The sequence below is a fragment of the Mus musculus genome, chromosome 5, assembly GCF_000001635.26.
Source record: "Mus musculus strain C57BL/6J chromosome 5, GRCm38.p6 C57BL/6J".
Classification (NCBI taxonomy): Eukaryota; Metazoa; Chordata; class Mammalia; order Rodentia; family Muridae; genus Mus; species Mus musculus.
The window spans coordinates 45,730,079-45,743,145 of NC_000071.6; the positions used below are offsets into that span (position 1 = coordinate 45,730,079).

Sequence of the window (13,067 nt, forward strand, 5' to 3'; positions counted from 1 at the left end):
CCACCTTAGTCTACCTGGCTGTAATGTCTCTTCTTAGATCAATTCTTTCTAATTCTTCCTGTTTGTTTATAATCCCAAACATCTCATTTTTGTTTCTATTCTGCCTTTTTCTTAGAAATTTGTTGTGGAATGTTTCTTGGGAAAAGTCAAATTCTAACACTATTTAAAACTAAACCAAACAAACCAAAACCAAAACCAAAAAAACAAAACAAAAAAACCCTCCTCATAAGGACTCAAAGAACTCAGTATAGTCAAGTTTACTTTTCTTTTCCTTTACTGAATGAGTAAATTAACCACACACCGACAGTGTTGTAAATTTAAGTGCAAAAGCATTGAAGTGCTTTACTACAAATTACAACCTAGAAACACGTTAACTGAACAATTAAAATTCATACAATCAGATTTAGATATATAACAACACAAAGTAGGAACAAAATTACAGTACATGTACAACACAAGACAGATACATGAATTCATTAGAAAATATTGTAATAAATAATTCATGAATTATAGTGCAATTGATTTATGCATAAATATAACTAATTGCCTAACAATCAGTTTATATTAACAAAATCTGTCAAAATCAAGGCAGCCACAGAGTTTTACTAAATTACTGCGACAATGGAAATACTGCAATTAAAAAAAAAACCCACAAGTATCTGCACTGTAAACAACTAAAAAAGAAATCAGTTTCACTAAAGTCAGTATACAGTTTAATATAAAATTGTCATCAGCTATCAGAAATGGTTTAAACAACTTTACTGAGCAGTAGTTTTCTAAAAACAGAGGCACTGTTTTTTTCTTTTCCTTCTTTTTTTATTTTAAATATAAAATACTTGAGGAACATTCAAATAAGTAGAAAGCGCATAAGGGTTGCTTTCATATTCATTAAAAGTCAGCTGAAATTGGATTTTTCAGAAACTGTCAATTAAGTAGTAACTGGTAATTAAATTTTTAAAGGATTTTGAAAGTTTAACATAAAGCACGTTTTAATAGAACCAGTGGGGAGAGGGGAACCCATAAACTTCCCTGCCTTTCCTAGTTTGTATAATTAAAAAGTCAACTCAGTAATACAAACGTTATGTTTCTTTTAAAAGTTATGGGTGGATCATTACCTATAAACTATCAAAAAATATTTTAATTTACTATTTGACCAAAAATAAATAATAAGTACTAAAATGCTGCAAATTAACTTTAATATTACCTATAAAACTACTGGTCACTGTGAAGTCAATAGCAAAATGATCCCTGATTTATGAATGCTGTAAAGTTTTTGGTCAGGTCATCTTTTAAATGATAGAAAAGTGTTCTGTAAGTTTCCCTTTACTATAAACTTCTCAATCAATTTATCAATGTAAATATAGTGTGAGGAATAAAAAAGCTCAATACAATATAAATATTATGTAATGCATTCGAGCTCCCAAAGTTTTGCAAGTAAAATTCTGTATAAAGAGGTCAAGAAAATTGTTTTTTGAAGCATTTACTTTTTAACTTTGTTTTTCAATGGGAGGAGGGGGAAATATAATAAATAATCCATGTTCCGGTCCTCACAAAATATGGCTTAATTCTTTAAAAAGAAAGATGACCCTGACAAATGCTGTCTTGTAATCTATTAAGTATATTTTCTTGGGGGAAGAAAAAGATAAAGAGGATTCATACCCCAGTATGCAGGTAATGTTAACAGCTGAAAATGTTCAGTACAGATCTGAGAGACCAAGCGATTACCTGGTCATATATTTTCTCATTCTTCAGTTTCTTTAAATACATGCAAGCAGTTTTAAAGTTTAGTAGCTGAACAATCACAAGTTCATGTGATTACTAAATACACACAAACACAAGTGTAGCAACACAAGTATTTGACAAGGTGCACTTATATTTAAATTCAGCTGTAAGAATTCCTTTTGGATTTATAAAAAGTGGCTTAGGAACATGACCAGAACCTGAATTCTAACAGAGAAAAGGGCATAGAGGAGGAGTCTCATCTATAAAGCAGATCTCCTGTCTTTACACGGAGGTACATGCTTTATTACATTTCTACTACCAAAACTGCATACTTCATAAACCCACATGAATACTCTGACCCATATTTTTAAAACTGTTTTATAAAAATCACTGGTTTCATATGAGTCTAGTAAAAGTTAAAATGCACTGCCCAGCTTCTAAATATCCAAGTAGTAAAGAGTTTACATTACTGAAAATTCAAAACAGCGTCAGTGTTAAATATCTGTAAATCTATTCAAGACCCTGAACAAACTGCAAGTTTGGTTATTAGCAAAATGATAATGTATCACCCACCAAAATGAAATCTGTAATTCATCTTGATAAACTGAAAATGTTTTGAAATGTCACAGCAGCAAATATATTAAAGTTACACTGAGGTTTTTCAGTAGGAGTGTGTCACAATCCTTAAAGTAGTCATAACGTCAACTAACCAGCACATTAACCACAATGACCATTCTCAAGCTTGTCCTGCGCACATTATAAACATGCTCTAAGTGGCATTCCAACTTCTTTCCTAACCTTACACATTAGCTTAGTTTTCAAATGAAAAACAAAATTAAGTTACTTTAATAATTAAATTTAAATTACTTTTTGCTTTTAGTATTCCATCTTATATTAAAGGATTCTATAGCTTCTGGGGTTAATTAACTATGTCAGCTTTTTTAAAATTTAAATTATATACGTAATAACCCCAACTTCCTGCTAACTCAACAATTAAATGATAAATATTAAATTTTACTATACATATCCTTTAAGGTTTTCTCTTCTATCCTGGCGGATGCACTTTAGTGCATTCTGTATTTCAAAGAATGCACTGTAGTGTATTAATACTGTATCTATTAGTTACTCTTGGTACAGAGGTAACTATTTAACTTTGATTGGTTCTTTGACATACTCACAATCATTGTAGGTATGTTACATAAAAGTGTTCACAAACTATTAATATCATGTTTCCATTATGAGATGGTTCAACTGAATGGCTACAATCTTTTTACCAATAAAAAAATGTCTCACTTGACGGTTACTTGTTTCCCCACATTTATGCTATTGACTACTAAAGAAAACCTGAATCTTTTTCACCTATTTATACAAGGATTAAATACAAACTATCAGAATTAATAAGCAACTCTATAATTCTGTCCACAGTGAAAACCCTGAATAAAACTTTTTCAAAAGGCATGTAAGTGGTTTTTGAACTGTAAAATTTCATGTCTCCTGTCAGAGTGAGCATTTGTAATTTCCACATGTGTATGTAGATACACACACACAAAGACTCACATACCCCTGTACACATACATTCCTGCACGCACACGCGCGCACACACACTCTCACACACACACACACACACAGTCTCGCACATGTTCTCTAACAGTAATCTACACAGGCTTGCTGCTGTTTCTGCAGCTGCCAGTCCCTGAATCTGTCATATATAACCCAGTGTCTGGTAATCGTAGTTTCTTCTTCGGAGGAGTCTTCAGTGTTCCAGATCTTTCCTTTACCTTGTATTCTAAAGTGCTGTGAGGTACCCCATAGATTCCTTGTGCTTTGGAAACACTCATTTTCCCACTCATTACCATTGCAATGGCCTCTTCCATTATTTCATGATCATACTGTCGATAGCGGCCACGTTTTTTCCTGGGCTGCTTATTATCTTTCCGGTCCAGTCCATCTTCAGTGTTCTCAGAGGTTCCATCAACTGTTCCATTTTTAGAATTAAGACACAAAGGAGAGAGGTCCCCATGTAGAAAGTAAGAGTCAACACTTGAGTGAGTTACAGGCCCAGAACAGTCTAGTTTGTTCTGTTTAGGGAGTATATTTTTCAGTTTTTGGAGAGCTGATCCTTCAAGGACTGAAGAGGTTTTGGAAACTTGATACATGACATCCAGCAGACCAGAACCATCAGCTTGTGATTTTGAAACCGAATTTACTCGTAGCTGAGGAATTTTTAACTGTACAGGAGGATTTGAAGTTTCATATTGAAGGCTTTCATTTTTTTCTTTAAACTGAGTAACCATTTTCTGTAGAGTTAACTGATGGAGGTAACTGGAAGCTGTTGGGAATTTGAATTCTGAGGTTTCAAGTAGGTTGAGTTTACTTTTTTCTGTGCGCTCTGTTTGAGCTCTTGCCCACAAGGCTACTTTTTGCAGCACAGCACAAGTTTCTTTACTTTCGTTATATGAGTAACTATCATTGAAATCTCGAGTTTTGTTTTTAAAAGATGCAGGCTTCCCTGCTGGTAAGGCTTCTAAGTGGAGAAGTAAAGTTTTTTGAGGTATGCCATAAAGTATGCCTGCTTTATTTATGTCCAGTGCTCCAGACTGAATGTCTTTCAAAGCTTTTGAGAGCAAACCATCTGCAAACTCAGCACTTCTTTCCACATAGTCCTCTCTGTTTCTGTGTAGTCTCCTGGATGGATGGAATGAAACGATGGTAAACTGATGTATGAGAGACTCTCACACAGCTATGGAAGGGGAGGGTCCACTCCTTTATTATACTGCTTGCTTAGGTAACATCACTGCTCATTGCACTTTAGGTTTGTGAGATGTAGTAGTTACTCCTTATCAAAGCAAACGCTACAGTCCTGGTAGGACAATGTGTCAATGATACGGTGGCCTCAATGGGCAGACCTTCCAAGAACATAAAATCCTAACTGAGTATTTGTAAAAATATTCTCATGATGTTGCTTTTCCTCTGAAAGCTGCTTGCAGAGCAACACTTATAATTTTTATTTACAATTAGAGTTCCATTATAAAAATACCCAAATCCTAAAGGAGTTTTTGTTAGTAGAAATGTGACGTTACCGCTAAACAAGTAATAAAAGAGTCAACCCATTTAAAGGAAATTTGTAGCAGCAAGAATACTTACAAACACAGACATCTCAACTTCACAGACTCATTTGTCTTCTACATAAAAACTTAAAATGTGAAAAAAGATGCTATGATTTCATTTTAGAATGTCACTATATTTCAAATGCACTTGGTGATCTTCTAAGTCTGTTAACCCTGCGACAGGAGCTCTATTACAGCCTTAGGTGAAATAAACTCATCTCAGATTTAAATGGGACAAAAAAGGATTTCTATGCAGTTAATGAGAGGATGCAAAAGTTACAAAAATCCAAAAATCCAACAGAACAGCATTTCACTAGTAATTATTTATTATGTTAATTTAGTGACAGTTTTAAAGACATGAAAGGACTTTTTTTGTGGTGATACTAGATAAATTTTAAGTTGCTTGCCACCACACTAAAGCAAAAACTGTAAAGCTGTATGCTAGTTTTAGAATTAGTAACTACAGTAGTTTTAGAGATGGTTCATCATTTTTAAAAACTATTAAAATTACATATTTCCCTTAAAATGGCCTCCTGAGTATTTCAAGTTCTCTCACTTGTCCTGCTTCTTAGTTTGTATCCCATGGTTAAATTGATAGTTCATTTTAGTAACATGGATTGAAGTTTGGTGATTGTTCTGATAACTTTTCTTTAACAGAAAGAAAAAAGAAAGAGAAGGGACAAATGAAGGAATGAGAGAGACAAACTTATGAGTGACAAAAATTCTGAGAAAGCTATGTCAGTCCTACTCAGCACAGAATTAAGTGTTCTCTGCAGAGGTCACTGATATTAATATTGAATTATATTTCCTAGATATTGCTTACCCAGCCACTGCATTTTCAGAAGAAGGATCACTTATGGATGACTCTTCAGACTTTATGCTGGTTTTCTTTGTAGAGAGATCTAACACTCCATCCCCTATAATTATTGCAAGAGAAAACACTTTATATTTGTACAGAACACTAGTCCTTACATTTCTTGCCCTAGTTTGCTGATGTATGCATGGTACAATTCAACACATATTTGCTCTGATGGTAGGACATGACTGGGAAGGCACTGCGTTAGGGCAAAGCGCAGGAGAGCTGGTACTGCCAGGTGGGAGAGAAAAACCAAATACATGATTTGTTTCAAATCAACTTTTGGTCACTTTTCCAGCACTTGCAGTGTGTTAAGTCAATCTGACAACTCATCCAGGACTGACTTTTCTGACGGCTGGCACTCTGGGAAAGCTGAAGCAGTCCGTGGATAAACCGAAGAGAAGAATGTGTTATGCCTGAGAACTGAATACCAACTCATCTACTATTTTAAACTGCTGGAACACACAACAGGTGAATCTGTGCCTATATTATATTTAAGACTAGATAAAGATACTGCATACAACAATACAGAACTAGGAAAAACAACTGCTATAAAACATACCTTTCTTTATTTTTTATTAAAATGTAGTTACCACAGGTATCATATTGGATTTATACAATTGAAAAACTTAAATGATTCAGAAACTGTTAACAGGTTAAGGCCAGCACAGAATGCACTATTAACTTAAAAATCCAACAATAACTAATACCAGGAATAAACATCTTTCTGTTTGCTCAAAAACTGAAAAGGTAAGTCTTTGGAAAGGAATCATGGAGAAAAACAAAATACCTGCTTAAAACTAAAAACCTAACAAGGCTAAAGAAAATGTACTAGCTTTCACAGTAAGAGAATCAATGTACATAAACAATTAAGTATCTGGGGAGACATAAAGATGAGTGAATAAAATGCCATATTCATAACCTCTTTGTAGAAATGAATAATCATGCAGTATGTGCTTATTATGTGCAAATCAATGTGAAAGAATAGCAGCACGAAAACAAACAAGCACCCCTCCCCCCAAAAAAACCCATTCTTATGGCACTTGGTATCAAATAAGACCATCCAATACACACAATGCTACCAGCAGCGATGAGAAGACACCACAGAGCAAGTGGGAGTGGAGGTCAGGCTGAGGGTTAACTAATTAAGCACATGTGCCCACATATCTTTATTATGAACTGTTTTTAAAGGTAAGGACATACCGCCTAGAAAAGGCTAGGTTAGAACTTACTGACCAGCTCAGACTGACCTCTAACTTGTGACCTCCTGCCTTAGCCTTCTGAGTGCTAAGATTACATGTGCGGACAAACACACCTAGCTATGGCAGTTTCAATATGCTTGGCCCACTTGAAGTGGCACTATTAGGAGGTATAACCTTGTTGGAATAGGTATGGCTTTGTGCATGCCACTGTGCGGGCTGGTTTCCAGGGCTCCTAGAATGCAAGCTCCACCCAAAGCATAGAGAGTCTCTTCTGGCTGCCTTTGGAGTAAGATGCAGAACTTTCAGTGCCTTCTCCAGCACCAGGTCTGCTTGGATGCTGCCATGCTTCCTGCCATGATGGTAATGGGCTGAACCTCTGAAACTATAAACCAGCCTCAAATAAATGTTTTCCCTTTAAGTCATGCCTTGGTCATGGTATCTTGTCACAGCAATAAAAGCCTAGCTAAGACACCTAGCACAGGAGGCAGTGCTACATTACGGGTGCAGGGCTGACAGGATGACAGATGTATCGGAGAAGGCTCTACATGACATGCTTTGTACAGAAGGACTGCCTGATGAGATTACTTGAAGTCTGAGAGGAACAACAGGGGCCAGGATGGCCAGAAAAGAGTATGAGATGTAGGAAGAAGACATACAGGGCCACTTGGCCATGGCTTCAATGCTAAGTACTATTGTGAAGGAGGTAGAAGTTCCTGGAGGGTTCCAGCTGACTGACAGGATTTCATCTTTATAAAGCATCAGTGCTGCGCAGAGTGGACCATAAGGCCTGTGGACCAGGGAAGCTACCTGGAGAGCTCCATGCTGATTTTCATCTCTAAGGTTCCACACTTCAGCCCTTTCTTTCCTTAGAGGAGTCCTACTCTTCTCCCTCATAATCACACTGAACCTTGGGAACCACTCAGTCACTTTGGCACAATTTAGACTTGGTGGTTTGTCATCATTCTAGGTTTCCATTACAGCACTGTTATACACATTATTCATCATTTAGCAGGCTATCTTCTAGTTGCTATGGTTACCCAGCTAGCATATCTATTTTATTCAGTAATACATCACTCTGTTTAGAAGAGTGCCTGGCCAAAGTGATCAGAAAATTTTGCTAAATAAGCAAATCTGAAAAAACTGGAAAAACCTTAGTATTGAGTTACAGGTTAGAACATTGAGATCAGGAGAGTAAGGGAGAGAGATAAAGCTCTTGCTACACAAAAATTAGTATTCCAAGTACCTTGACAAGTTTGCCCATTCAGTCTAATTTTATGCATAGTTTTCACTAAAATCGTGTATTTCTCATGCATCTAACCACTTATACTTAGTTCCTCAAAAATGCTACAGGGTACAGTTATTTCTCAAACTGCAAAAGGGTATCCTCTGTCTCAGATACTCTTTACATCTGCTCAACTTTCTGTATAGCTATTCTTAAGGCACAGATCTCTGCAAGCAAAGGCTCCTTTCCCCCACTTCAGCAGCGTCTTGCAACACACTTACTTAGACTTTCTTCCTGTGAGTAAAAATTATGTTTTAAAACACATTTTAGAGTTACAGATATTATGCTTACATGTTTGTCTGCTCACCACATGCTTGCCTTATGCCCAGGGAGGTTAGAAGAGGGCATCAGACGCCTGCTACAGGAGTTACAAATGGTTGTGAGTCCCCATGTGGCTACTGAGAATGGAACTGAGGTCCGCTGCAAGAGCAGCAAGTGCTTCAGCTGCTGAGCCACCTCTTCAGACTCAAGAAATAATTCTCTAAGAGAACTAAATTAATATTCATTAAAATTAATGAATAAATCATACATTTTTCTGTTTCAGCATCTCATTTCTCTTAGCTATAAATTGAAATTTTACCATTTTAAGAACTTTTCAGAGCATTTTCTTCAAGATGTCGCCTGACCCCTTTTCAAGTTAGGTTTTAATATATACAACTTAAAGAGCGGGAGAGGGAGCACACTTTCCCCCTAACACTGTTAGTCAAAGTTTAAGAACAAATCAATACATCTGTATAATTTTAAATTCTTCTTGACTTTTGATGTGTTTAATTAAATTCATTAACTCTGCAAAGTAAAAAAAAAATCTCTCTCTTCATATAGTATAATAAGTAGTGACATTCTAGCTGGGGCAATAAAGCTTTCTTTTCCTTTTTCAATCACCATCACATAGAAAAAGTAAGATTATTCCTATTTTCAAACTGGATGAGCTATTTCTAAGTCTTATTCTATCCTTTAAGAGACCTGCTCATATCAGGTTATTAGATCCCAACTTTTTTCTCTGTAGAAGTTTAAAGTTTTAGTCCCTCTTCCTAACTAAGATGACTGTATTACATATATTAAAAGTCTGGTTCGAAAATGATTTGACAAGGTCATATATTATAGTCTATCTAGTGAAAATGAAAAAAATTCTCCAATATATTTTTGTCACATCACACTGATAAATTTCAGGCTATATTCATTTACATAGTAAACACAAGCTCGTAAATAAGTATATGCATAGATATTCTAATTTGCATTAAACTTTTAGATACACTTTAGAAATCCACAGAAAATATCACATTTTCTTACAGTTACCATTTATATTAAAATATTTTGCTACTACTTCTTTTGCAAGCATAAAGTCTGTAGACTGGAGAAAACTGTCATTCCTAGTATTGCCTGAAGTGGGAAGAGAAATGTAGTAAGAACAGTGGGTTAGGAGGACAGATTGGGAAGATCAGAAATGGAGGCAGGGCATTTTCTGGATCCTAGGGATAATTTGTATGTTTTCAAATGGTAGCTCCATCTACTGTTACTGCTCTTTTACGAATATACATATCTAAAGTAGTAATGACTAACTCAGTCGATAAGAACTATGTATTCACTATGCTCTCATGATGATATACTTGAATAAGTAACCGTGTATTCTCTTTAATATATGGTAGTTTACTTTCCATTCACCTGTTAGTAGGTACCCATGTCTAGTTTTCCATTCTAGTTATCTATTGTCTTAAAGGCAATGCTGATATAAGCACCTTACTAAGTATGCCATCTTATGTTCAAGTTATAAGGACCTGTTCTAACTTAAACCTAAAAGTCAAAGTGGTGGATAATGATCCATGTGTATTTTCAATGTTAATAGGTATTCCAAATATTCATAATTAAAACTTATGCATTTAGCATGCAATTTATGTGAATTTTTAAAGCACTGAAAACTACTTTGCACATAAATGCATAAATTGGTGGTATCATCAAATTAGTCAGAGAAGTTAAAAGATTTAAAGAGATCTTAACTATATTTCTAGACATCTATTTGTTCTTCATAAGAAAACAAATGAGTCAATATTACATTAATTAATTTTAGGTGATTTTTTTTCTGTGTGTTTAAGAGCTGCCCAAAGAATAAACACAACACTGTTTTTATTTACTAGCTATAGACTGCCATTTAATAATCAGAATTTAATTGCCTGTGACTAAATCCTACTGAAAATATTTAGAAGTAAAGGCAGGCCAACATAAGTTTTCAATAAGGACATATAATTAATTGTATATATTATACCACCAAAGACAAATCCAAAAGTAGACAGATGTTTGAAAGTTTAAGCCATGACGATGCTGAACATCATCAGGTCTTCTGACAAAAACTAAAAATTGTTTCCAAATTGATCTTATCTTTTTTCTTCCAAATTATTATTATTGACAAGGAATACTATTGTAACACGAAATTGTTTTCTACCCTTCTGAGATCATAGTTCTTTTCTCATCTCCTTTCAGATTTTGTTGCTACTGATGTTGTTCCATGGTACTCTACTCTACTAGCCTTGTTAACATCTACACACTTCTCAGCATCATCCCCTACGTAGTTTGCCTTTCACAACTTTACAACATATTATTTATGTCAATTGTATATACTATGTCACTTTCATGCAACTTGCCTAGTCTAAAAACATAAATTCAGTAGTATTTGAGTGGTATGTAGGGTTAGAATCTATTTAAGCTTTATCATTAATAAAGTAAAACTACTTAATAGATTTTCTATAGTATTCATTTTTTAAAATAATGGCATAAAAGTTGTAGTAATTCAATGATCATCATCTTCATTAATAAACCCAGCATTGGCTTACTCAATTCTGGTAACAAACAGCACATATAACCAGCACGTAGCGTTCTATACAGTAGATCCTTACTGACTAATGAGTAGTACTGAGTTTAATGAACTTTGTTCACTGAATCATTAATGTTCATGAGGGAAAGAGTGTTAGAAGTTTCTCTTAAAGAGCTAAAAGTGACTTTTAACCAATTCCCTTTTTAAAGGGGAAATGCTCAAGATTTTCTTCAGAAATGTCAAGATAATCATTAATGCTTAGTTGAATTTGAATATTAAGTGAAAAACCATTTGTTAGCGCCTCACAATATCATTGGCTTCTAGTTGCTACACAATGCAAATCATGAGGTTCAGTTCATACTTGACTATGAACATGAGTTCCAACGTCTTTGAAGCCACATTATCTACCATGAATATTAAATATACCAAAACAAATTATGGCTCATTACATGAAGGGCAATGACTACAAATGAAAAGGGATACTGTCTGAACAAAGAAAAATTTTTATAAATAAATTTCACAAAAATGTTAAAGTTTTCACTAATTATAAAACTGTTCTCATAATCGTTGTTTAAAAAGGAATGTTAGTAACATTAAAATGCCTATGGCCTTTTCATCTCACCTCTCTAGTTATGCTTTATCTCTTCAAATAGGGTCCTTCCTCTCCTCCTCACCCAATATGCTGCTTAGTAAGTCATTGGCTCTGTACTTTTTCTTACACTACTCTTAGGGAAGTTTTATGGTTTCAGCTGTTAATCATGTGTATTTAACTGACTGCCAGAAAATATTCCTAGTGCCATAAAATCAAACACATGAAAAGCTATAATTCTTTTCTACGATGGAAAGTATGCAAAGTGCTTTTGCTGCACTTGACTGCATGGCTAAGGGACTTGAAAGAAGCATGATTGGAAAACCAGTGAGAAGGACATTTGAGGAACATGGATGGACCTCTTTAAATGGCCATAGAACATGAGGATATTCCGATTTCAAGCAAATGCTCCTCCAAAGATTGCCTTTAACAGAGGAATTTAATAACCAAGTAGGCAGGATGACCCATTCTGCGCAACCAGCCTTGCTCTAGCTATTCTTATTTGTTATTGCCCAATGGGTCCACAAATATAGTGGCCATGGTGGGAGATGGAGGCCATGCACAGCCGCAATAACATGGACTTCCAGTCAACAGGGCTGGCCTGACTCTAGCTGCTGCGGAGTGTCACATCATCCTGCAGGAGAGACCAACACTGAGCCTGGAATATGGTGCCACTCCTGGGCATGGCCAGCCATGACTGGGCGGTAGGTAAGATACGTCAGGCCACTTCCTTCGTGGAGAGCGTGATGTTTGTTCTTACTGGAGAAGACATTTACTCTGGTTATGGATTTTCACTTCCTGAACGTAATGCTTCTCTGTCCAAACTACTATCCAGTAACAGTCTACACAGAATCACTTCTGACAAAGGAACTAATTTCCCAGCCAGAAAAGAGTGACAGTATACTTAACACTGTGGACTCCACTGGCTGTACCATGTTCCTTATAATCTTGAAGCTCTAGCTTACTAAAATGGTGGAACAGCCTTTTAGACACTGTTTAATGATAGCACTAGGTGGCAATATCCTGGAGCGCTGGAGTATCATCTAGAAGGCAGTATATGCTTTGAGTCAGTGTCTAATATATGGCACAGTTTCTCCTATAGCTAAGATTAATGGGTACAGGAAGTTCTACTCTTCATCACCCAGTGACCCACTAGAAAAATTTTTGCTTCCTGTTCCTACACTTTACTGGCCTAGAAGTTTTCGCTTCAGAGGAGGAAATACTTCTACTAGGAAACACTACAAACATTCCACTGAAGTGGACACTAAGCCTCCTTACTAGCTATTTGGGGCTTTTGACGTCCTTTATGTCAACAGACTAGTAAGAAAGGAGCAACAGCAACTAGTGAGATGAACTGTAAGAGCACTTGCTGTTCTAGAAGACCTGGGTTTGATTCCCATTCCCCAAATGGTGGCTGAAAGTAATTAGTAACTCAAGTTTCAGGGACTTCCATGCTCACTTCCATAGACATACATACAGGTAAAACACACACACACATAAAGC

The 13,067-nt window shown here is 35.7% G+C and overlaps 1 protein-coding gene across 17 annotated transcripts in view; it reads right to left on the reverse strand.

The window, feature by feature from the left end:
• Lcorl (ligand dependent nuclear receptor corepressor-like) overlaps positions 1–13,067 on the reverse strand; it is a 160,655-nt gene that overhangs the window by 32,898 nt on the left and 114,690 nt on the right. For 11 of the 17 annotated variants that reach the window (XM_030254339.1, XM_011240710.3, XM_030254338.1 and 8 more), the window contains one exon: positions 5,653–5,746. The exons of 2 other annotated variants lie outside the window; for them this stretch is intronic. In XM_030254339.1, coding sequence (XP_030110199.1) covers positions 5,653–5,746 — 94 coding nt within the window. Of the gene's footprint in view, positions 1–253; positions 4,408–5,652; positions 5,747–13,067 lie in introns of those variants that run through there. 4 more of the 17 variants (NM_001163073.1, NM_172153.3, XM_030254341.1 and 1 more) reach the window with 3 other exon arrangements.